The sequence below is a fragment of the Eurosta solidaginis genome, chromosome 3 (genome assembly GCF_040869045.1).
Source record: "Eurosta solidaginis isolate ZX-2024a chromosome 3, ASM4086904v1, whole genome shotgun sequence".
In the NCBI taxonomy this organism is placed as follows: domain Eukaryota; kingdom Metazoa; phylum Arthropoda; class Insecta; order Diptera; family Tephritidae; genus Eurosta; species Eurosta solidaginis.
This window is the reverse complement of record NC_090321.1, coordinates 184,278,136-184,304,731: the sequence shown is the minus strand read 5'-3', so window position 1 is coordinate 184,304,731 and position 26,596 is coordinate 184,278,136. Positions and strand designations below refer to the sequence as shown.

The 26,596-nt window shown below is 36.1% G+C and overlaps 2 protein-coding genes across 3 annotated transcripts in view; one reads left to right on the top strand and one right to left on the bottom strand.

Annotated features, from left to right (window-relative positions):
• Positions 1–26,596, bottom strand: part of LOC137244757 (serine protease 33) — a 78,070-nt gene that overhangs the window by 40,730 nt on the left and 10,744 nt on the right. Inside the window, exon 1 of one of the 2 annotated variants that reach the window (XM_067774224.1) lies at positions 21,420–21,477. The exons of the other annotated variant lie outside the window; for it this stretch is intronic. The gene's annotated coding sequence lies outside the window, so the exon portion shown is untranslated. Of the gene's footprint in view, positions 1–21,419; positions 21,478–26,596 lie in introns of those variants that run through there. 2 annotated transcript variants of the gene reach the window in all.
• Positions 16,151–16,627, top strand: LOC137244758 (chymotrypsin inhibitor-like). Its single transcript, XM_067774225.1, has 2 exons — positions 16,151–16,307; positions 16,388–16,627. Exons 1-2 carry the CDS (start codon positions 16,229–16,231, stop codon positions 16,558–16,560), a joined length of 252 nt encoding a protein of 83 aa, XP_067630326.1. The 5' UTR covers positions 16,151–16,228; the 3' UTR covers positions 16,561–16,627.

The following is a 26,596-nucleotide window of genomic DNA, read 5'->3' as shown; positions in this document are numbered from 1 at the left end:
AAGGTGTAAAATAAGCGAAGTTTCACTATATTCGTTACAATTAGTGTCAGAAGAAGAATTGTTGAATAAATCCCATATTTGCAGAGTACAACAAGGACATGGCAAAGTGGAGTGAATTGAAGATCCAGCAACTGAAGAAGGAGTTGGATAGTCGTGGATTGAATACAACCGGCAATAAACTCGAACTTCAGGCACGACTACGAGAGGCAATGGAATCAGAAGGATTTAACGTGGAAGAGTATGTCTTTCATCTTGCTGGCGATGAGACAACAAAGTTGGAGGAGAAAAATGAAACACCGCAGACAGTTAAGAGCACATACTTGAACATGATATTGGCTGCAATATCTGCTCAAACATCGACAGTGGTATCCAAACTGGAATCCCACCAGGCATATATGGCATCCCAACTGAAATTACAGGACATATCATCCAAGATGGTAGCACAGGAGGCACGCGTGTTGTCGCAAATGTCATCTCAACTGGAAGAACAGAAGACATATATGGCATCTCAACTGGAAGCGCAAGAGGCACGTATATTTGAAATAACGGCACAAATTTCGGAACAGGTATCATCGCAGCTCTTTGCGAAACTGGAAGAGCAGGATGCACAATTTGTTCAACTCGAGGACAAAATTGATGCCAAGACAAAGGCGTTAAAAAGTCGCATGGGGCAGTTACAACTAAATCGCCCGGCTCTTCCAGCGAGCAATCCAAGGGTAAAAACTCTATCATTTGACGGTTCTGTTCCTTTCCATATCTTTAAGCTACAATTTGAGAAGACGTCAGCAGTGGACATCTGGAATGCGGATGATAAAGTTGCTGCACTGTGCGTGGCATTGAAAGGGCCTGCAGCGGAAATCTTACAGATTATTCCAGAGTACAAGCGGAACAGTTATGAAGCATTGATGACCGCTGTCGAGAGACGTTACGGAAGCGAGCAAAGGAAACAGATATACAAAATTGAGTTGCAAAACCGTTACAAAAAATTGAATGAGCCATTGCAGGAGTTTGCTTCGGATGTTGAAAAGTTAGTTCATTTGGCAAATGTGGACGCACCCGTGGAATACACTGAAATGGTAAAGATTCAGAGCTTTATAAATGGCATACGGGACGTTGAAGCAAAGCGAGCTACATACGCAAACCCCAAGCCCACATTTGCAGAAACGGTATCACATGCATTGACTCAGGAAACTGCCTCACTATTGAGTAAACCAGCATACAAACTCATCGTGTGGAAGTAGAAAGACCAGAGTGATTGGACGGAATTTTGGAAGCTTTAAAGACTCGTCGATCCTTGTGATGAACAGTGTAACCGCACAAACAATAAAACTTGTATGCACAAAATTAAAAAAAACATCAATTTCCAGACGGTTTTATCAACGTAGCCCTTTTGTTATTATTTTTAACATTATATGAGTTTCATTTCCATTTTTCCGTAAATGGTTGTTCGAATTTTCCTTGGTATGCACGAGGTATAGATTTTTAAGAATTACCATCAAAAAGATCTGCAATAGCCTTATGCGTTTACCGGCAACGAGGTCTAAGGCCTGTTGTTGTAACAGAAAGACCTTGAAGGAATTTGAAGGACATGAATCAGGAATCCTTTTATGTCAGCACCAATTGCTACTTTCTCCACTTCTGCACTAACTGCTAGTTTGCCCCCTCAAATTTTGGGTCAACGCTTTTTTCTGGTCTATTTTTCAAAAGATGTTTAGGGCTTGCATAAGATGAAGTAAAGTGAAGGGTGAGATTGGTGCGACGAAAGGTGCTATATTTAATACAAAGTCATCAAAGTTACTTACGGGATAGCTCCTAGCAACTTCTAGTACTAGCCCTACTGTTGCGTGAATTTTTCCAAGTCCTAGTGTTTTATACTCAGCTGAGCAGAGGTCATAGAGTATATTTAATTTAAATTAATAAACAAATCGAGATAGATATAGACTTCTACATATCAAAATGATCTGGGCGAAAAAATAAATTCATTTAGCCATGCCCGTCCCTCAGCTTGTCCCTAAACACGATAAGTTGAGTAAATTTTGAGGTATCTTAATGAAATGTGGTATGTACATTTCTGGGCACTCTTCTCAGATCGCTATTTAAAATGAACGTAATCGAACGATATTCACGCTCACTTCTTCGAAATCGAAAATTTCGAAAAACCGAAAAAGTGCGATAATTCATTACCAAAGACGGCAAAAGCGATGAAACTGGGTAGGTGGGTTGACCTTATGGCGCAGAAAATTAGTAACATTTTTGACAATGGTCGTGTGACCGTCCACTTTTAAAAGAAGGTAATTTACAAGTTTTGCAAGCTGTAATTTGCAGCTGAGTATGTAATGTTCGGTTACATCCGAACTTAGCCTTCCTTACTTGTTTTTGTAGCTTTTACTTTCTGCGAAACATCTGCCAAGCAAAAAAAAAATGCATAAAAGGTATTGGGACAAGGCCAGCAAATGGGCAAAAAAACTATTATTCTAATCTGACTACTACTTGACAGAAAAGATAAGTCAGCCACTATGTTGCACTACAGCGTGACTTATCGCTAAAATGTTGATAGCAAAAAGGTCACGCAATAAAAATGTGAATAATCTCTTTATAAAATATAAGCAAGAGATAGAGGGAATCTAAAAACTAATGAAAATCGTGTAAGAAGGTCTAAGTTCGGTCGAAGCCGAACATTATATACCCAGCTGTGTGCTCTTTCAGGGGGATTTAAACCAGCAATGCTGCCAACATTAAGGATTATTAAAGGTGCAATATAATAAATTAAACATTTGATAATACGGTTTTCCGTAAACGGCTATAAAATACTTATCGTAATAAAACTCTTCCTAGGTTTCGTTAGAATTTGTCGTTGTTTGTTCGACTCAATGCAGTGAGAAATTTGTGTGTAGATTGAGTAGAAAGGCTTGCGGATTGCATCTTTTCGAAGTTATAAGCATTAACACTAGAACTTGCGATTTTTTTTGAGCATAAGCGAGAACTTCAAGACTTGGGAAATCGGTTTTTACGGAAAATTTTGCGAAAATCATATACACTTTTTTATACTCAGCTGAGCAGAGCTTACAGAGACTATTAATTTTGTTCGCATAATGGTACCTCGTAACGGCATAAACTAATTGAGATAGATATATGCTTCTATATATCAAAATGATTTGGGCGAAAGAAAAAATTCATTTAGCCATGTCCGTCCGTCCGTCTGTCCGTAAACAGACAACTTGAGTAAATTTTGAGGTGTCTTAATGAAATTTGGTATGTATGTTACCGGGCACTCTTCTCAGATTTCTATTTAAAATGAACGAAATCGAACTATAACCATGCCCACATTTTCGATATCGAAAATTTCGAAAAACCAAGAATGTGCGATAATTCATTACCAAAGACGGATAAAGCGATGAACCTTGGTAGGTGGGTTGACTTTATGACGCAGAATAGAAAATTAGTAAAAGTTTGGACAATGGTCGTGGCACCGCCCACTTTAAAAAGAAGGTAATTTAAAAGTTTTGCAAGTTGTAATTTGGCAGCTGAGTATGTAATGTTCGGCTACACCCGAACGTAGCTTTCCGTACTTATTTTAAGTTGAAATTTGTTTAAAAACAAGTAAGGACGGAACTGTGCCGAAGACTTCATACCTTTCATGAATGGGGCTGACCAATAATGTTATCCCATTCGTAATATCCAAATAATCGGTAGTACACTCAGAAAAAAACGCCGTTCTAAGATCCAGCACCACCGAACTCAATTCAAGCTTTTCATGTTCTTACTTTTTTGTTCTTGAAAAACGAACGACCTGTTCTCAAAACAACAACCTCGTTATTGAACTGACCCCCATTTTCTTGAAAAGAGAACGGCTGGTCTTAAAATATGAACAAATGTTCTATTGGTGAGAAAAATGTTCTTAAATTAAGAATAATGTTCTTAAATTAAGTTCAGGAAAAAAGAAGCGGTATAATTCGTGTACTGCAATGTTAAATACAACACTTGGCACAAGCTATCAAGCAGTGGTAGTTGCTCAGCGGCTACAATGTTGCGGTTGCGATCGTGTGGCGCGATTTCGATCACCGTCAAACTCTGAAATTTTTTAAAACAATTTTTTTATAGTCTATTTTTTTAACTCTTTTTTTTTCGTTGAGTTCCATTCACATATGCACAGGTAATTCTCAATCTTTTTATGCAATGTTTTAAATATATATTCAGATTGCGTCATCAAATAAGAAGAATTGCTCAATAAGAGAAATATATGAAAAAATACATATTATGCGTTTTTTCTAATCTTTACAAATTTTAGTAATAATTTGTTTGTTATTAAAAAAAAAAAAAATGTAAAGCGCGATAACCTCCGGAGAGATCTAAGGCCGAGCTTCTCTTCCAATTTGTGTCGTGCTCCTCTTGATTTTCCCTACAAATTGGCCGGACGGGACCTACATGTTTTATGACGATTCCGAACGGCATCTGCAAGGCGGAGCTCGCTACCATCATACCACGGTGGTGTTAATAGTATTTTTTATTAATGAAGGTTGACGTTAGAAGGGCTGCGCATACAACAAAATATATCGAAAGTTGTAAATTATCGCGACTATGTAGATGGCATAAATTGCGCGTATGCAAGCGCCATCACATTATCATCATGTTTAGCTTTTTAGAGGGAATGATATCACAGTGATTTTATATTGTTTGGTTCTTCTGTACTTACGTACTGATATTATACTTAAATTTAATACAAAATTTGTGCATTAAGTAGCAAAAAGATGTAAGTCTAATATGTTCAAAACTGTTTGTATCGTTTTATGATTAAGTTAATTTTCAACAATTTATATGCTTTTCGTTTTTGTATAATAAATAGAAATCCCTGAGGAAGACGCAAAACAGCGTCGAAACGCGTAGGATTAAGAAGTATACATTTGTTTTATTTTAAAGGAAAGCCGGCCAGAAAGCTCCAAAAAGTAATATTATACAATTGTAAAACTTTGCCAATATATATTATGCCTAAAAAATTATTTATTCATAAAAAAAATAAATAAATGGTACCTTCCTACTCCGATCAATGATCAAGCACAAACCGTTCTTGACTTGATACCGAAAAAGTTTAGATCGACAACAAATCGTTCTCGAAGCGTAAGAATGAAAAATCTTAAATCAAGCCCAAGTAGTGTTTTAAATGAGCACAGAAGGTTCACACATCAATACCAAAGTGGTCATAAAATACGAACGGTGTGCTTGGAAAAACTCTTCTTAAAACATGCCCATCGGTCACGAGTTAAGAGAAAACGTTCTTAACAGACTTTTGTCAACGGATGTTCTTAATTTTGAACTTGTTTCGTTCGTTTTAGAACGATTTTTTCTCTGAGTGTATAAGATAAAAAATATATAGTGAACAGATATACATACCTAAGCGATTTGTATGATACGATTTGTGTGACGATGGAAAGTTTCACGTTTTTTGTGGACTGCATGTAAAAGCTATGACCACGAATCTCTTATTTCAACAATATATGACGCAAGCGTAAGTATTTGATGAAATTTGAAGCTTGTAGCCGTAAAAAAGGGGGAAAAAATGACAGTTTATATGGGGTATATAATATACATATATACCACAGATCTCTATGATTTTTCCAGACAACAATATATCGTTAGCTTAATGTGAAAATGTGCTAAGTCAATTTTTACGAATTTTTGCAGGAGACGAAAAAAATGAATAATTTTTGAAATAACTTTTTTTTTTCAAAACTGTTATTGAGGATACCTTAGTTGCAATACTTTTGAGTGTATCCAACCCAGCATCTATTTTATGACTTAGCACAATTACCGCACTCAAAACAAATTTTATCTCCTGACTTAGCACTTTTTACTCAATGTGTTTCCCCATCACTCCTCCCCTTTAATGATTGAAATATAACACTAAAACTATATAAAATACTATTTATTTGTCAAACTATTTCTAACGGTTCTGGTCTGGGTTCTTTTGCCGGACGGTGCGAAGACAATAATTTATTTTTAAATTCAAACAAATGCTGTGTTGTGTCTTATTCCATAAATACAACTGCCACATACTTTATCTACAAACTAAATGCTAAATCTCTTAATCGTTATCAAGAGAGTAAGAACTTTGGTATAATTTTTGACTCCAAACTCCCTTTTCTTGTCATATTGACTTTATTGTTTCAAAATTTTTTGCAATGATTGGGTTCAGTAGACGCAAGACCAGTGGCATTAAGGACCCTACATATGACGTTGAAGGCACTTTATATATCCTTGATCAGAAGTGGTCTTGAATATTGCTCAATAATATGGAATAATTTCTATGAATCTAACTCCTATAAAATTGAGAAAGTTCAAACAATTTTTACAAAAATTGCTTTACGTATCCTTCACTGGCCAGACGGCCACCCATCATATACCAGCAGGCACAAATTGATTGGTCTTCAGGCTTTACATGACAGAAGAACTTTTGTCTCACTCATTTTTGCCTATAATATAATACCAAAAGCCTTCGGGGAGTGTCTATATCTTTAATACAACAACAACGCCAAAGCTTGCACTTTTATACTGAATGAATTAAATAAATATATGAAATGCGCTCACAAAGAATAACTAGTAATTCAGATTTATATTATTGACAGGCTGACTTAACACACTTTTTTGAACCGCTGAAGACTTAACACATTTACACGTCATTGCTCACAGCACTTAAAAATGAAAATATTTTTTTTAATGTATATTTTAAGCTACGCAGATATATTGTGTTGGGTGCAAATAAAAACAAAGATTACACTACTCAACAAATTTTGATCAACTTTAGTCTCCAAGAATAAAATAGGCCTTTCCTAAAGTAAAATTTTCTCCTGATTCCGAATATGACTTCCATTTTCCTGTGGCAGATCTAGATATCGGCGAAAATATGATAATTCCCATTTTTGCAGAACACTACTTTTTATAGGTACGGAAAAAAATTTGTATTTTTCATTTTTTCGTTTTAAACTTTTGAATTATACATTACACTAATTCCCATAAAAATTTCTTGCCTTCACCTCTCTGAAGTATCTTCAGTAGTTTGGCCACTATGCCAAAAGACGTTCAAAAAATATTGAAAAAAAAAAAACGAAATTTTTTACAAAATTGCAGATTTAACCACTCTAAAATCGGAAAAATTCTATTGGGGAAATAAGTTAGCCCTCCTATGTTGTAGGTAATTTAATTACGAAAATTTTAAGCATCAAGTACAACACTCAGACGTGGCGTTGAGACATAGCCCCGTTAACTTGCAAGAGTCTATCCAACAATTTTTATAGAGACAATTTTTATTCAAACTACGTTTTTATTTTTTTATAACGTTTTATTATAGACATATGTTTGCACGTTAAACTGTATTTAATTGAGTAATATGAGTATAAATCAGCAATTCAGTAAAAAACAACAACCACAACAACATTAAATACATACATATATACATCTAAAAAAGGTCAAATTGAGCGATTTTACCGTAGTGGTCAATAGTGAGGGATGTGGGTACTTTTAACTACCCGTTTATAATTTTCTGGGTTTGTCTCCCGTATTATTGTCCAGCAATAATATCCCAAGCCACCGATTCTACTAATGATAAATGATTCGCAAAATCTTCGTCTTTCAGCCACTTTCTATTTTGCGGACCAACAAATATGCCTTCTTTTAATTTGGCTTGAGTTATTTTAGGGAAAAATTTCGTTAGGTACTGGAAGGATGGCGCGTCCTTATTTAAAGCCTTTACAACATTTTTCATTAATCCTTATTTGATGTGAAGTGCTGGGAAAATAACTCGTTCGGGATTTACTAAAGGCGGGTTTGCGATATTGAAGGCATCTGGTTCGTACTCAGCTCCAGTTTTCCTGAATATAATGGGTTTCTCTAGCACGGCTGTCCCAAAGACAGAGAAAACAGCAATATTTAGTGAAACCTCCTTGAAGTCCGAGAATTATAGCTACAACCTGGGATGTATTTCATATAATATTTATTTTAAATTGTACCATCGAAACTGCTTACCTTGAAGTCCGCACAAATTTTCCAATTAAATTGTTTATATTGAATGAGCTCAAGTAAATTGGATATGCTTAAATAAGTTTCTTTAGTATTCTCTGAATGTGCCAGTGGTATTGACGGTAACGAATTTCCGTTATGGAGTAATGCTGCTTTTAAACTATGCTTTGAACTGTCTATAAATAAGAGCCAATCATCCACTTTATTTTCTAATTTTAGTGCTTCAAATAAACCTTGAACATCATTTCAGTAGCAAACATTTTCACTTTTAGTAAAAAAAGAAGAGAAAGTCTTTTGTATATTTCGAAATTTGGAAGTACTTGTCGAAGGGCCCAGGCTGCCCCATTGCTGCAAACGAGATCCTAGGACTTCGCTTTCAAATTTCAATAATTTCAAATATCTGGCCAAGTCATTAAGTTCGGCTTGTGAGACTCGATGTGGGACCTCTCCTTCTTGTTCACTGTCTGAATTTTCTGCTTCGGAGTCACTTTTGCTCGAGGCTTCAAAACTTATAGGCTGCATAGGTATGGGTAAGGTATGGTCATGTAGTTTTGGTTTTTTAGCTGATGCCATATTTGGATAACTTATTAATTTCCTCCTTTTTCTTGTTTTACCTTGAAGTTCTATCACGCAAAAATAGCTCTGGTCGTGGTTAAAGGGTTCAGTCCACATCATTGGAACACCAAACTTCATGTTATGACCTTTACCCGATACCCATCTCATTAAAGTTAATCTACAGGAGGCGCAAATAAAATGAGGTGTCCAAGATTTATAGAGATTTTTTATACGGAAACCAAATTGATGAAAGTATGCGTCTTTGACAGAATTAGTAAGTTTCCGAGCTGAGTTTCCGAAAATATAATGTCCGCAAATAAAGCAAAAATCATCCGGATTATTTTAACATTTAAAATCTCTTTTGCAACAAGCCATTTCGTAAACATATCTACCGATATAATATGTATAAATTTGCACTACAATTTTCAAAACAAAATTAACAACAAACAGTAGTGACAGTTAAATACTTGATGTCTTTTTAAATCTATTTGGTAGAGTGACCAAATAAAATGTCTCGCCAATTTTATCAAAGTAACACTAAAATTTTAGAATAGAGGCTTGCAAGTTAACGGGACTATGTCTCAACGCCACGGCCGATTGTTGCACTGGTATGCTTAAAATTTTCGTAGTTAAATTACCTACAACATAGGAGGGCAAACTTTTTTCCCCAATAGATAATATGAAGTAGTGTTCTGCAAAAATGGGAATTTTCATATTTTCGCCGATATCTCGGAAACTAGATCTGCCACAGGAAAATGGAAGTCATATTCGGAATCAGGAGAAAATTTTACTTTAGGAAAGGCCTATTTTATTTTTGGAGATTTTTTTTTGTCGAGTAGTGTTATTCCACTTTCAGCTCGACGTTTGGCCAATTTTTCTTGGCATCGTCAGGAGCGTGACACTATATTTATTTAATAAAACAACAAAGAACACAATCAGGTACATATAGATTTAAAATGTTAAATAATGCAAATAAATATTCATTGTCAAGGAAAATTGGCGAAACGTCGAGCTGAAAGGTGGAATAATCTTTGTTTTTATTTGCACCCAACACAATAGATTTGCGCAGCTTAAAATATACATAAATATTATTCAAACAGATCGGAAGAATATTATATATAAAATATTTTTTTTTTTTTTGTGATCTATGTATTTTGAATTCAGTTTTAAAACTGCATTAAAATAAAATTTTTCAATAAAAGTGACTAAGCACATTTTCACATTAAGCTAACTATATGCTATATATTTAAGCATTTGCTGAAATATGAAGCTACTAGCTGTTCAAATTGCGTAGAAATTGCGGAAAGATTCTTATCTGAACAATAGGTTGTGGGGGACATCTCTATATATAAAAATCAAATTCTGTGTGTCTGTGTTTTATATGGAACGTATTTCCTACACTTCCATCATCACGAAATGTTGACTGTAGATTCCCTCGATCAAGACGAAGAAGGTTTTTCATATTTCAGAACTAAGAATTTTAAATTTAAATTATTTTTATTCAATTTCACGTGCGCCACTGGGTGGTGCGACAAATTTTGTATGTCAGCAAAAGTTACTCATACGTCATGTACGTACTAAAGTGCAGAACTTTTGTTTGGTCATAGTATTGAATTCACAAAAAGTAAAAGCGATCGGATTGAGTGATTTAACAGTTTTTATTAAATTTAAGCATTCCATTGTAAAACAAGTAAGGAAGTCTAAGTTCGGGTGAAACCGAACATTGGGTATGCAATGCTGTACACTTGAAATGCTGCTGTTGTTTGTTTTGTGTGCTTAATAGTGTTACAAGGCTGCGCAATAATACATATACACATGGTTCTATTCTGAACTAATTTTTCTTCGAGTTATGGCTCCCGAAACATAGAAAATTGCTCAGTCATAAAAGGGGCGGTGCCACGCCCATTTTTTTAATTTTAAGTTTTTCCTGTTTATTGTTATAAATCCACTTGGGAAATGAAATTCCATTGATATAAAGCTCTTTTTTGCAAAGATATAGCTTATTTTATTCGTCCACGACACTTTTAAAAATCTTTTATATAAAAATGACTACCCCCAGTCATTAACCGATTTCGTTAATTTTTCTTCAAAGCATGCCCTATAGTAAAGGAAACCTCTCTGCTAAATTTTGTTACGATAGGTTTCACGATTTTTGATTTATGATTAATAATATTTGTAAAATTGATTTTATCAGAGGTGCGCGGTGGCACGCCCATTTTAAAAAACTTTTTCAAATTTTTATCAAGAGTCTCAATATCAGTCCACACGTCAAATTTTAACATTCGGTGTATTATTTACTAAATAATCAGGTTTTTTGTGCTTTCCAAAATGTTATATATATAAAAGGTGGGCGTGGTTATTATCTGATTTCACTCATTTTCAATACCAATCTTCTGAGTCCACATAAGCTCATGCACCAAATTTGGTGAAGATATCTCAATATTTACTCAAGTTATTGTGTTAACAGACAGACGGACGGGATGACGGACATGACTCAATCAAATTTGTTTTCTATACTGATGATTTTGATATATGGGAGTCTCTATCTATCTAGATTCCTTTATACCTGTACAACCAACTGTCCAATCAAAGTTATAATACCCTGTGTACAAGTACAGCTGGGTATAAATAGCTGTCTATATGAGATGATAGACAAACATTGTGCGGCTAAAATATTTTGATCAAGTTATGAGATTTTGAGTATGAATTGTATGTGACAAAATAAAATTCGAAAAATAAAGCAAATAATGATAAACTGGAGGAATGAAGGATCTAAGAAAAAAGAAGGAGAGAGGTAGAGGGTATAAAAAAAGAAGAGGGAGAGATAAGAAAATTATAAAGGGTAAGAATCAGAAAAATTGGGAAACACATTTTGAAGAAGATCAATAAAATCTTATATACTGATTGCTTGACTTTGAGTATCGGGAAGGAATGCGTTAAAATGCACCTTATTTAGATTAGTATCTGCCCAATCAGAGCAAACCCGCGTACCCTGCTAGTATGCTATATATACGGCCGATCTCTTCCAATTTTTCAGACAACAATATCTGCTATATATGAAAGCATATGGTGAAATTTGAAGGTTCAAACTGTTAAAATGAGGCAGAAATTACGATAAGTTTCTTATCTGAACAATCGGTTGTATGAGATATATGCTATATATATTACCGATCTATAAAATTTTTCAGACAACTATTGGTCTATACTTAGGCATTAGGTGAAATTTTAAGCTTCTAGCTGTTGAAATGGGGCAACAATTACTAAAACCTTCTTATCCGAACAATCGGTTGTGGGGAATATATGCTATATTTACGACGAACTCATCCATTTTTCAGACAAAAATATGTGCAATATATGAAGCATATGGTGAAGCTGGGAGCTTCAATCTGATAAATTGAGGAAGATATGACAAAAATCATCTTTTCTAAAAATCGCTTGTATGGGGGATATATGCTATAATGGTCCGATCCGGCCGGTTCCAACAGATGTCTAATTGAACACCTAAATATACCCGCTCACCAAATTTAATCAAGATATCTCAAAAATTGAGGGACTAGTTTGCATACAAATAGACACACGGACATGGCTAAATCAACCTCTTCATCCTGATCATTGCGGTATATTTATTGGTGGGTCTGTCTATTTCTATCTATTTCCTTTAAGGGCTTACTATTTTGAGATTCGTGAAGAAGTTAAAAAACCACTTTATTTTCATGAAAGGTTGAAAAAAAGCGCGAGGAAAAAAGGAAAACTTCAACACCCTGCATCGTCGCAATTGCTTTCTTATTTCGGTTATTCCTTATGCACTTTTAATATACACATGAATGGATTTTGGATATATACAGCTTTTCAGGTTACTTGCCGTAAGAAGCCCATATTTAAGAGCCTCATTCTCTATTGCGAAACGAACGTTCGTTCGCAATACAGAATGAAGCCTTAAGTATATACATGTAACTGTGCACATAAAAAATGTATATAAATGTGATCAAATAACTATACATGTGGTTGGACATTGTCAGTTTTCGGTGCCATTTTTAGCAACCTATCAATGGTTGAGCAGTATGAGTGTAACTTATTTTCCAACATTTTACTAATATAAAATTATAATTATAAATAAATTCAATACATCACTTTATCAGTACTTTGTAATGAATAACAACGTTTTTTCCATATCCTATTTGCAATACCAATATATTCTGGCTAACATACCAAATTTCGTTCAAATTTCTCAAGTTTTGGTCAAGCTACCATGTTAAATGAGGGACGGGCTCACGAACAGATAGATGGACATAGCTAATCAAAAATTTTTGGCACTCATAATTTCAGTTCAAGATATTTTATATTTATCATGATTACTTTATACCGCAAGAACCCACCTACCTATACCTGATTTCATTTAAAATAATACAAGTTCATCCTGGTATAAAAATAAACTGTGCTTTGTAAATCCCTAGCAAAGGGGAATCCCTCTTTTTGTATTGATAGGTTTTGTTTGTCCTACCAATACTCGCAGTATGATGTGATAAATTTGTTTTGTTAAAATATTGTTTTTGTGGGAATTCTAAGTGAAACGTACTCAGTATAGAAATATGTTATTTCAATATACCCAGCAATGAAAAGCCAAACTTGTGAGCTAATAAAAATATATGGGTATGTGGGTTTATTCATTTTAGTTACTTTGTGATATTTATTTATGATAGTATCCGCTAAAATCTTGGAAACGGCTCAGTCGATTTGGATTAAATTTGATACATAAAGTGTCATATTCCACGACTTCCTGGGTTGTGGGTTCATTTGGAGAAGAAATACCTTGCTCTAAAAAGTTCGTCACACCTATGTATATATTATTAGCCCAGTTTTTTTACACGCGTATACGTTTACGCTTGCGCGTAAAAAAAAACGCCTATCCTCGCTTAGATAATGCTTAGGAGACCCATCTAGCGGCAGTGGTTAAACAACTAGCCTTAGCACAGGGTATACCGAAAAGCGGAGACACCACCCCCTGTTGTATGTCTGTGTATAACATATAGCTGAATCAGTTGCGATGCATTATGGACACGCACCATTTTAAGAGGTGATACATAGAATTGATGTAGAGGTGAAACATGGACACATATTTCAGTTACATCTGAGTATAATGCGTATTGAAATTTAGTAGTACTAATTTTATGCGCAGCAATTTCAGAGGTGTATTTAAAGTTTGATACATATAAAGTTTAAGCGTAAACGTCTATAGATTTAAAAAAAAAACACACAGCTATTTTTACTGTAAACAGGCGTTAATATGAACCGATTTTAGTGATTATTTGTTGAGTAGTTCTCACTGAAAAAGGGAAGTTGCGTACCAAATTTCATCACTATACATATCTTTAACTGGCTTCGAAATATCCTTACAAAAAGTTGACGCAAAGCTTTTTTAAACGGTTTAAGCAGTCTTAGTAGGCGTTGCCTCGACTATTATTAAACCTGGTGAATATTTTTTTATTATTTCCGGTTGAATATTTGTACGCATTTTCAATAAAAATCTTGCAATCGATTTTTAAGTAACTTCTCATTAAGCTATAAACGCGAAACTTCACACATAGGTTAAGACGCCGAGAAAATGCAAGAAAAGGGAGAAAAATCCGTTAAGTGGCGCGCGGATCGAAATAATTAGATGAGAACTTAAACCTGCTTTTAGGCAATTCTCGATAAGCTACAGGCTTGAAATTTCAAACTTAATTCAGAGGCCGATGACAGTATAAAACATGATATAAAAAGTTTCGATAGGGGGCGTACGAATTGGGATATTAAGAAAAATCGTACGGAACGGAGGGAATCTTGCGATCGATTTTCAAGAGACTTCCCATTGACCTACAATCTTGGAACTTCATCCACATACTCATTTGTAGTAATTCAAGCTTGGTATATATGAACAACTTTCAGATAACTTAAAAACTAATGTAGTTGGACGTATTTTTCTGATATGTACTATATTGTATACATTCTGAATTAATAACAGTAAGTTCACTTTGTAATAAATAAGGCACTCCACTTTTCTATTTTTATTTCTCATAAATATTTTTACAATTTCTATGTCAAAATTTTAAAATCAAAGTTCAGCAAGAATATGTCTTTATATAAGTATACATGTTTCGCTGATTTTGTCCATTTATATAAAGGAAGTGCTTAAAATGTTTTTGTTTTCTTTTTATTTTAAGTCATTTCTCACGAAATCGTTCTTCTAAAATTAGAGGTTTTTAGCTTTACAAGTTATGGAGATGGTGGGATGACATAAGGCCAACGGCCAAATGGTCAATTGACGTTATTACCGTTGACCTTATGTCACTTCTCATTTGAAGATATTAGGTTTTGTATATAAAGCGATCATAGTCTTTCACGGACTTTCCCATGTTTTCCGGTGAAGATCTTCGTTACAGAGAATAGGCGCCAAGCTTACTTACATATATATTCAAACATTTTCATAATTTCGCTACGGCAAGCCTATTAAAACCTCTTTTAATAAGTGGGCGTTTCCGCGCCCATTTTGAAGTGGTTTCTGCAGATCGATGCGGCACGACACAAATAAGCAATGTGCCAAATTTGATCTATTTGTTGTTTAAATATCGAAGAATTATAATTATAGCAAATATTTAATAGATAGATAATTGGACCTGGGTATATACCGGTTGCGCCACTTTTTACAGAAATTTTCACTCGTTGTTGTTGTTGTTTTTGTAGCGATAAGGACACTCCCCAAGGCATTGGGGAGTGTTATCGATGTCGATGGTCCCTTGCCGGATGTAAATCCTGTACGCTCCGGCAACAACACCACAAAGGCACTAGCCTGACCATATCGAGAACGATTTGGTATGACCACATGAAGATTCTGCGCCATTCCACCCTCCCATCCCCTACATCCATTAGGAGTTCGGGATCGCTAGAGCCTCGGCTGTTAATGAAACTGGATTCGTCACGGGTTGGTGAGGTTAAAAATTGATTTGGAGAAGCTATATATTGCGCTAGCAACGCCTTGAATGAATTTGGTATTTTAGTTGTCTCTTACGAAAGGCATATCTACCGCGGGTATATTCTAAGCCCCCTAACCGTCTGGGGTAATTGTCACTCATAGTCAAAAGAAGTAGTATGCGGAGTTGCGTTACGACATTTTATTTAAATTAAATAGTAGAGCATTGCAAAAATGCGATGGATGAACGGACGGTTGGTGAAAAATGCTTACTTCATATATGTTTTCTACTGAGTCTAGTTGACAAAAGCACCTAGGTACTCTATTACCCGGGTATAATGTAAACCTTGCAGTTTTATATTTCAGAATTTTTCAATGTCATTTTACCAAACGCAATTAGCATTAGCTTTTCTCCTCTTTTGATGATTTCTAAATATATTCACTTTAAAAAGAAGTTATAATACTTAAAGCTTTATGATTTTTTATAAGCAAAAGTCCCCTCAACAGAGCAAACTTAGCTTCAAACCTAATTCGCGATTTTATTATGTCAATATTTACACAACAATACTCACACACATGTGTTATTTATTTTAGAATCATCTGCCAGGTTACGCGCTCTGAGCAATTTCCCCATATAAAAGCGCCTAATAAAATTTTGTCATCAATAGTAATAGTTCGGTTGTCCAGTAAAGTTCAACGTTTTTTAATACGAATAAAATGAATAAGAAAATTTGTTTAGTTGTTCTGATCGTTGTGTGTTTGGGTGGTTTTATATCGGCTATGCCACAGGGGCAAGGTACATATACGGAAGAAAATTACTTTGTTGCTCTTTTTGTACTAATTACATAGTATTTTTTATTTTCTTCAATGTTTAAGACGCCGCATGCGGCCCAAATAAAGAATATGGTAATTGTGGTAGTGCCTGTCCACGTAAATGTAATACGGAGGCACCTAGATTCTGTACTCTACAATGTTTACAAGGATGCTTCTGCAAGCCCGGTTATGTATTGAATCAAGCTAATGATTGTGTAAGACCACAAGACTGTTAAGTGATAAGAAAATTAAGTTGTTAACAATGAGTTATTGATAATAAATGGACTATAAGAGAAAAAAAAATGTTTTGTTATAGTTTTAGAAGAAAAATTTGAAATTAGCCAAAATAGCTAAAGTTAGCACTTTTTTTAGTAAAGTACATACAATTAAAAATGGCTGCGTAATCATCAAAAACGCGTTATTTTTACATTTATCAAATAATTTACATATTGTTTATTGTTATACCTTTCATGAAAATTAAATGGTATATTAACTTCGTTACGAATCTCAAAATTGTAAGTCCTTAAATGAAAATGATAGACCCGCCATTAAGTATAACGAAATTATCAGGATGAAGAGCTGAGTTGATTTAGCCATGTCCGTCTATCCGTCTGTCTGTTTGTATGAAAACTAGTCCCTCAATTTTTGATATATCTTGATAAAATTTGGTGAGCGGGCATATTTAGGTGCCCGATTAGACATTTGTTGGAACCGGCCGGATCGCACCACTATAGCATATATCCCCCATACAACCGATTTTTCAGAAAAGAGGATTTTTTCATATCTTCCTCAATTTATCAGATTGAAGCTTCAAACTTCACCATATGCTTTCGAATATTGCACATATTGTTGTCTGAAAAAAAAGGATGAGATCAATCGTATATATGGTATATATCCCATACAACCGATTGTTCAGGTTAGAAACTTTTGGTAAGTTCTGTCCCATTTTCACAGCTTGAAGCTTCAAATTTCACCGAATGCTTACGTATAGAGCATTCATTATTGTCTGAATAAATTGTAAAGATCGGTGGTATATATACCCAATATATATTCTGTCAATTCTGCTCCCTTTTTTAAGGCTAGAAGATTCAAAGTTCGTCAAATTCTTACGATTGCATCATATATTGCATGCAGACCACAAAAAACATGAAACTTTCCATCCTCACACAAGGGATGAGGATATATGTATAGCTTAAAAATCACTTAGGTATATCTTAAAAATCACTTAAGTATCTACATCTGTTCACTATATATTTCTTATCGGAGACAGTGCCATCCTTACTTGTTTAAATTTGTTTTTGACACGAAAACTGCAAAATTTGCATTAATTCTCGAAGTTTTACTAACATTTTTTTCTTTGTGTAGCTACTTGATCATTTATCGGATTAAAATGAAATCAAACTAAAACGAGAAAGAAATAGTTGCAGGGCATATGAGAAGAATTAAGATGGTCAAAGATAGCAGCATTTATAGGCAGATTGATCAAATTATATGGCTAGCGCTTATAAACTTAGAGTGTAGTGCAGCTTAACGTCTGTACTCATTCCCCACAAAATACTTTGAAAAACTTCAGAAAGTATGCGCGATTCATTGAGCCCATTCGGATAGCCATAATTAAGGATTGAACAAAACAGGTTAAGATCTCAAAAGTCAAAAACTTTCCTCATTTTGAGATCAGGGCCCTAGAATATTTCTGCGGTAAATCATGCCTGCTGTAAGATGATACTAAAATCTGCAAAATCGAAGGTAAAAAAATCCATTCCACGCCAGCCAAGCGGCTAGCACATCTGCAACGCCCTCCAAACAAAGTTTTTTGTTATTTGATTTTAAGATTCAGTTCAAGTTAAAATTATCTTATAGGAAAGTTACTTAAAAACTCGAATTGTTTCCTTGCGCTTTCATCGGGCTCTGACCTGTGTTGCCATAAACGAGCTTTAATGAGCTCAGCTCTTGCTATCCAGATCACGTTGCCATGAAAAATATAGTGTCTGTCCAGCTGACTTGATGTCCATCTATTCAAGTGCAGACCGGTGGGGCCAGAAAAATTTCAAATTACCTACACACACGGTTAATGAGTACATTTTTAGGCTGTGATAGGAAATTATATGGATTTTATTATTCATAGAAGGCCACATGATATTTGTTATAAAAAAGTTCAGGGAAATCAAGAGCGAAATGAAGAGAGGAGAGACAGGTCCTTCATCTTTAAACCGAAAGCAAAACAAAAAACAAGTTCATTAACTATGCGTCACGAAATCAGGCCAAAAAAATCCTTTCTGACCCTATTACAAGAATACCAAGTGTGATACCGGAAATTATTTGCATAATGCACAAAAGAGCCTAACGGCAAAAAATTGTAGACTTGGAGGATAGATGATTTCAAAACACACTATTTAGCTTGCCCTTTACATGCATATAGCTAACAAGAATAAACAAAAATCAAAAACGTGAGTTTAATGCAGAATGCTAATAACAGGTGATTACATATTCTTATTGATTATCAATACCAAAGACGTCAGTGCCACTTAAAGCCACTTAGAGGTTAAGATCCTTCCAAATGTAGTTATAAAAAGCTGCTGCAATCGCTGGTGCATTGTAGATCGTAATACTACATGATTCCAGAATTCGAACATGGCGAGCAAAATTTGCTTAACTCTACTTGCAGTCATTCTAAGATTTGTCGTTTTGGCTACAGCTCACCCACAGCGCTCAGGTAATAAGTAGTACAGACAAGGAAAAATTTGTTTCTTATATTATTGTTTTTGCATTAAAGGTCCTGAATGGGGTCCAAATTCTCACTATACTCGATGCGGCGCTATGTGCCAAGCCCTTTGCAGGGATGATCCTCTAATATCAAAACTTTGTACTGGCCGATTGCTTTATTGGTTGTGAATGCGATGGTGGAGATTTGAAAAATGATGATGTTTTATGTGTTACGCGTAGTCAATGTAATGAAAGTCGTAGATTCCTATGACGAATCGTTTGATCTCACATATAATAAAACTTGTATGCATTCTAGTTTGAAATATATAAATTTCCATACATCCGACATAGAATTAAGTATGTTGCGGAGGACCAGTCAAACTTACGGCACATGTAGATGTCGTTTTAGCGGCAGATGCTTAACAACAATCAACACTCTGATGGATCAGGCACTTCCAGATGTACATCCCATTGCTTCACCACCGATCTAGTATTATTTACTAGGAAATGTAAGGTCCCTAATTGGACTAAGCCTAAGCTGGATGATGTAACCGTAGAAGAAAAATATAGCACAAACTATCTAGCAGCTATACTATACCCTTATTGGGTATTAAGGCGGTTGTCTAATCCATACTTTACTGTAAAGTCCTTGTTCGGTGGACAGTCACAAAAAAAGTACGTATACCAAAAAACTTGAGGGGTATGTACATTATCAACGACTGGCATAACGGGAGCCTCAAAAACTAACCCAACATTTCATGCCATTCTACACATCCCGCCTGCAGACCTAATGGCAAAAAATACCGCGTTAGCAACTGTAGTAAGGTTTAAGGCCTCGGGGCAGCTTGATTGCAGGCCATATGGCCATAGCAGTACGGTGACATCTAATATCTTCCGAAAGGGCCTGAGCTTCGAAAGAGATATTGGAGTGACAATTGAGCCGGAAGGTTGGTGCAAAGGTGCAGAAATGACAGAAGATATTATATATGTGTATGCCGATGGTTTTAAATTAATGGAAGTGGTCAGGTCTGCTCTTTACTGTGCCGATCCGAAAATAAGTAGATCCTGTAGGCAGATTACTGCAGCTTTTTGTGGCGAAAATTATTAAATCAGTGAAGAAAGCAGCAAACAACTCTGGAGGAAGCGTGCTTAAGCGGTAGTTGCGTCAATAAGTATATAGATAGTCCAGCGGCGATTAAGGCAATAACCTCACACAGTAATTCATCAAAAAGTGTTCTGGAATGCAAAGAAGCCAACTTTGCTCAGGCCGCACCATACATCTATACTAGGTTCCCGGTCTTAAAGAAATAGAAGGTAACGAAAAGACCGATGAGTTTGCAAATGAGGGTGCAGCACTCGCCCAATCGGTTTTGGAGGAATCAAAAGGAGATAAGCGGGAAAGGCGTGGACAGAAGTGCGGGCTCCAAAATGTCTAAGATGATGTACAAATCCTACGATGTAAGACTCACAAAGTGGCCCATGTCTCTGAAGAGAGTAGCACTAAAGCCCATGCTAGGCATACTTACTGACCACTGCCCTCTGGTGTCACATGTTTATAAGTTAGTCCTCGTCAGTAACAGCAGATGTAGGAAGTGTGAGCTGCTGCAAGAAACGGTTGAGCATGTTTTGTGTTCTGCGCTCGCCAGGTGAAGTCTACAGCTATTAGGGGCGACAGCGTTACCAAATCTAGAGGCAACAAATAATATATTTCCTAGAAAACTTCTAGTGATTGCCAAGAGGGTTAAGTTATTCTACAACACAAGCCCTGGCACCTGATCGCCAAACAAATTCTGGTAGCGCTATTTTTACCATAGTGTAGAAAATCCCATTATGGTTTCGGAAACTTATAGATTTGTTATCGGCGTGTTGTCAGTCTTGTTACAAAAATGTATCGATTTGTTAATTTAAGCTGGTTTCTTCTTTATTTATAGGAATAATTTTCTTAAAAATGTAGAAACTTTTCTAAAAAGGATTATATATTGTATATATTGTAGTGGATTTCTAGCTGTTCGTGGATTTCTAGGTTTGAGGTGTTCTTTGTTTAAGTGACTTTAACTATAAACATTTCTCTTTCGAATTGCCGAATTGCCCACCCCCAATCTATACATGAACGACGGGGCTTCGAAAGCGAAATGAGGAAGCTTTTCCCTCAGAGCCCGAGTGATCACCACCTAATAAATACATATAAAGGTGTAACAGGTGCATAACGACCTCTGTTTCTCTACAAGAATAAGCAAATAAAATAAACTTATAAAATAACATTCAGTCCACTAAAATAATATAATTATAAGAAAACTATTCGCCCTCCGAGTCACCAAAACTTGGATACTCGTATTTACTGAGCTAACTCGTTAATGTAAATCAGTGGTCGTCAGCTGATGAAAATTCTTACTCATTAATTTGAAATTTTCCACAATTTAGGTGTTCTTTCTGAGTGTAGAAAAGTCCAGCTACTGCGCACGTTTTGAAATTATTTACATGTTCGTACTTTGCTTTGATATTTAATTTAGTAGCTGCCTTGGCAATATTGTAGCACTCCGTTGTTTTTTACAAAGTTGATTTGAAGAAATTTATTTACATATTAAACTGTCAATGCTGCGACTAAACTGAATCTAGAAAAGAGTAGTCCTGGTTATCTTCAATTTACGCTTAAGTTATTGTGTTAACGGATGCATGGACTGGCAGAAAAATAATGCACAATCAAAATTTTTTGGTATTAATAGTTATAAAATATGGAATTCTATATCCAACAAGATTACTTTATACCACTACAACCAGCCGTTACTTAACTAACTTTATAAAAAAAAAACACACCTGGGTATAAAAAATGTGAAAAAGCAAGGCGTTTAATTTAAGTCATATGCATAAAAATTAGTAATTAAGTTTCGCAAACAATTATTATTTTAGATCGTTCGACCGTTCGTATGTGCTATTTATATGTGCAGCTTTTCAACTTTTAAAGTAAATATCGGAGGAAGTAAGTTTATACTAAGTAGCTTTTGCCGGCTTTTTCACGTACAGCTTCCAATGATAAAGTTCTAACATCCCATACCCCGCTTATATATATATAACTGAAAACTAAAAAGTCTTCTCCAAGCTCCAAGTATGCTTTGTAAATTCGTAGAAAAGGGGAAGGCTATTTTCATGTTGATTAATCTTATTTATATTACTAATACTAGCAAAATAATGTGCTAAATTTATTATACTCAGTTGAGCAGAGCTCACAGAGTATATTAAGTTTGATTGGATAACGGTTGGTAGTACAGGTATAAAGGAATCGAGATAGATATAGACTTCCATATATCAAAATCATCAGGATCGAAAAAAAATTAGATTGAGCCATGTCCGTCCGTCCGCCCGTTAACAGTTTAACTTGAGTAAATTTTGAGGTATCTTGACGAAATTTCGTGTGTAGATTCCTGAGGACACATTTCAGATCGCTATTTAAAATGAACGATATCGGACAATAACCACGCCCACTTTTTCGATATCGAAAATTTCGAAAAATCGAACAAGTGTAATAATTCATTACCAAAGACAGATAAAGCGATGAAACTTGGTAAGTGAGTTGAACTTATGACGCAGAATAGAAAATTGGTACAATTTTGGACAATGGGCGTGGCACCGCCCACTTTTAAAAGAAGGTAATTTAAAATTTTTGCAAACTGTAATTTGGCAGTCGTTGAAGACATCATGATGAAATTTGGCAGGAACGTTACTCCTATTACTATATGTACGCTAAATAAAAATTAGCAAAATCGGAGAAGGACCACGCCCACTTTTAAAAAAAAATTTTTTTAAGTAAAATTTTAACAAAAAATTTAATATCTTTACAGTATATAAGTAAATTATGTCAACATTCAACTCCAGTAATGATATGGTGCAACAAAATACAAAAATAAAAGGAAATTTCAAAATGGGCGTAGCTCCGCCCTTTTTCATTTAATTTGTCTAGGATACTTTTAATGCCATAAGTCGAACAAAAATTTACCAATCCTTTTGAAATTTGGCAGGGGCATAGATTTTATGACGCTAACTGTTTTCTGTGAAAATGGGTGAAATCGGTTGAAGCCACGCCCAGTTCTTATACACAGTCGTCCGTCTGTCCTTCCGAATGGCCGCTAACACGATAACTTGAGCAAAAATCGATATATATTTACTAAACTTAGTTCACGTACTTACCTGAACTCACTTTATCTTGGTATAAAAAATGAGCGAAATCCGACTATGACCACGCCCACTTTTTCGATATCGAAAATTACGAAAAATAAAAAAAATGCCATAATTCTATACCAAATACGAAAAAAAGGGATGAAACATGGTAAGGTAATTGGATTGTTTTATTGACGCGAAATATAACTTTGGAAAAAACTTTGTAAAATGGTTGTGACATCTACCATATTAAGTAGAAGAAAATGAAAAAGTTCTGCAGGGCGAAATAAAAAACCCTTAAAATCTTGGCAGGTATTACATATATAAATAAATTAGCGGTATCCAACAGATAATGTTCTGGGTCACCCTGGTCCACATTTTGGTAGATATCTGGAAAACGCCTTCACATATACAACTATCACCACTCCCTTTTAAAACTCTCATTAATACCTTAAATTTGATACCCATATCGTACAAACGTATTCTAGAGTCACCCCTGGTCCACCTTTATTGCGATACCTCGAAAAGGCTTCCACCTATAGAACTAAGGCCCACTCCCTTTTAAAATACTCACTAACACCTTTCATTTGATACCCATATCGTACAAACAAATTCTAGAGCCAAACCTGATCCACCTTTATGGCGATATCCTTAATGGCGTCCACCTATAGAACTATGGCCCACTCCCTCATAAAATATTCTTTAATGCTTTTCATTTGATACACATGTCATACAAACACATTCCAGGGTTACCCTCGGTTCATTTTCCTACACAGTTATTTTCCCTTATGTTGTCACCATAGCTCTCAACTGAGTATGTAATGTTCGGTTACACCCGAACTTAACCTTCCTTACTTGTTTTTTTTTAATATTTTTTTTTGCGGGCATTCTGTAGAAATGAAACGTACGTATTATTTGAATAAACCCAGCAGTGAAAACAAAGCTACATAGTCAGCTAACATTATAGTTCACTAATAAAAGTATGCGGGCTTATTCATTTTATTCAGAATGTGATATTTATATCTTAAAATATGCGCTCATATCTCGAAAACGGCTAAACCGATTCCCATGAAATTTGGTGGATGATACATATTATTCTAATATATTATATTATTCTAACACTTGCATCCTAGGTAATAGCACTGAGGTTGATTTTACAAGTTTGTCTGTCGCCCAATAAGTCTTTTTTAGATCCATTTCGGGATAACAGCGCGGCTATTTGGAAATTGTGCTTGCAGTCATTTCGACACCACTTCGGGACTATACCACGGTCCGTTTCGGGATAGTATTTGTGGTCATTTCGAGAGCATTAAGAACTGTTTAGAGCCAAAAACTACCTGCTTTTATAAAAGTTCCCGGTTTAGGATTCCAAAATTTACTCAGGCTGAGCAGGTACCCGATCCAGATTTGCAGAATCGAGCGAATATTTTTTACAAAATGTGCACCTCTCGCCTTCGCTTAATCTCGCCCAATCTAATTGGGACATCTACGGAGCAAGCTTCAAGGGATGCGCACTTTTTAGCTGGTTCGTCCGCTTTTTCATTCCCATCTATTCCCATATGCCCTGGGACCCAATATAGATGTACGCTTCTCCCTGTCGCGATTCTCTCCAGAGACTGCTTACATTCTAACATGCATTTAGATTCTGTGCTATGCGAGATTATTGCCTTAATTGCTGCTTGACTGTCAATATAAAAGTTAACACGGTTGCAGCTTAAGCTATTCTCTTCCAGGGTTTCTACTGCTTTGGTTACGGCTAATATTTCCGCTTGGAAAACGCTACAGTATTCCGGCAGCCTGTATGATCTGCTTATTTCCGGATCAGCGCAGTATACCGCAGACCCTACTCCTTCCACTACTTTGGAACCATCGGTATACACATGTATCGCCTCGTCCGCCATTTGCGCACCCTTGCGCCAACCGTCCACCTCTATTGTGGCCTTTAGATCTCCCTCGAAGCGCAGATAGGGAATCATGTAGTCTGTTCGTCTTGTGATTGATGACGCTATACTACTATGGCCATATGGTCGGCGCTCAAGCTGCCCCGAAGCACCGAGCCTGGTTGCGGTCGCTAACGCTTTGTTCTTTGCTACCAGGTCTACAGGTGAGATGTGAAAATGGCATATAGTGCAGCCGTCGGTTGTTTTGAGGGCTCCCGTATTGCTGAGCATCGATAGTCTGCATACCCCCTCTAATTTTTTGAGGTATGTTGTTTTTTGTGTGGCTTTCCACCAAACAAGAACTCCATAGTATAGAATAGGGCTTACAATCGCTGTAAAAACCCAATGAGAAAGAGAGGGCGATAGACCCCACATACACCCCATCATTCTTTTACATGCGTAGAGTGCCGTTGAGGCCTTCTTGACCCTCTCCTCCACTTTGAGCTTCCATGACAGATTACTGTCTAGGATGATTCCTAAATATTTTGTGCAAGGTTTCTCCTGTAAGGTCACCCCTCCTAACTTAGGCCTGGTCCAATTTGGGACCTTGTACCTATTTGTAAACAAGACCATATCCGTCTTCTCCGCATTGACTTTCAACCCGACATTAGATGCCCAGGTATGAATATCGCGAAGCGCCCGAACCATCAAAGAACTAATCGTTGGAAGGCACTTTCCACTTAAGACAATTGCAACGTCATCTGCGTAAGCCGTAAGTTTTACGGGTCCCTCATCGAATTGCCTGAGCAGTTGGTTGATGACCAGCGTCCACAGCAGAGGTGATAGCACCCCTCCCTGTGGCGTGCCCCTGTCCACTGATTTCGTGGCCTCGTACAATCCCCATTGTGATGTAATCTTTCTGCAATTTAACATGCAGCCGATCCATCTGATTAAGGCAGTATGTACTTTAATGTAATTAAGACCATCCATAATCGCCCATTTTGCAACATTATTGAAAGCCCCGGCAATGTCCAAGAAGACTCCTAGAGCATACTCCTTATATTCCAGGGATTTCTCTATGCTTATTACCACCCTATGCAATGCGTTGTCTACCGACTTGCCTTTGGTGTACGCATGCTGTGTTGTGGAGAGCAGCTTTTCATCCACGTTGGACTTTATGTACACATCTATCAGCCTCTCAAAGGTTTTGAGCAGAAATGATGTTAAGCTAATGGGTCTATAGTCTTTGGAATACATGTGACTGATCTTCCCCGCCTTTGGTAGAAAAGCTACAGGAGCAGTTCTCCAAGAGTGCGGTACATGATTTAGTCGTATGCACCCATCGAATATTATTTTAAGCCATTCCACGACCGCCCTACTTGAGACTTGTAGCATGGCCGGGAATATACCATCTGGACCCGGCGATTTAAACTTAGAAAATGTCTTCACTGCCCACTCGATCTTGGTATCGGCTGGCTCCTCTAAACCATCTCCCGATGGGAAATGTGTATCGAGAAGCACCTCAAGGGATTCCTCA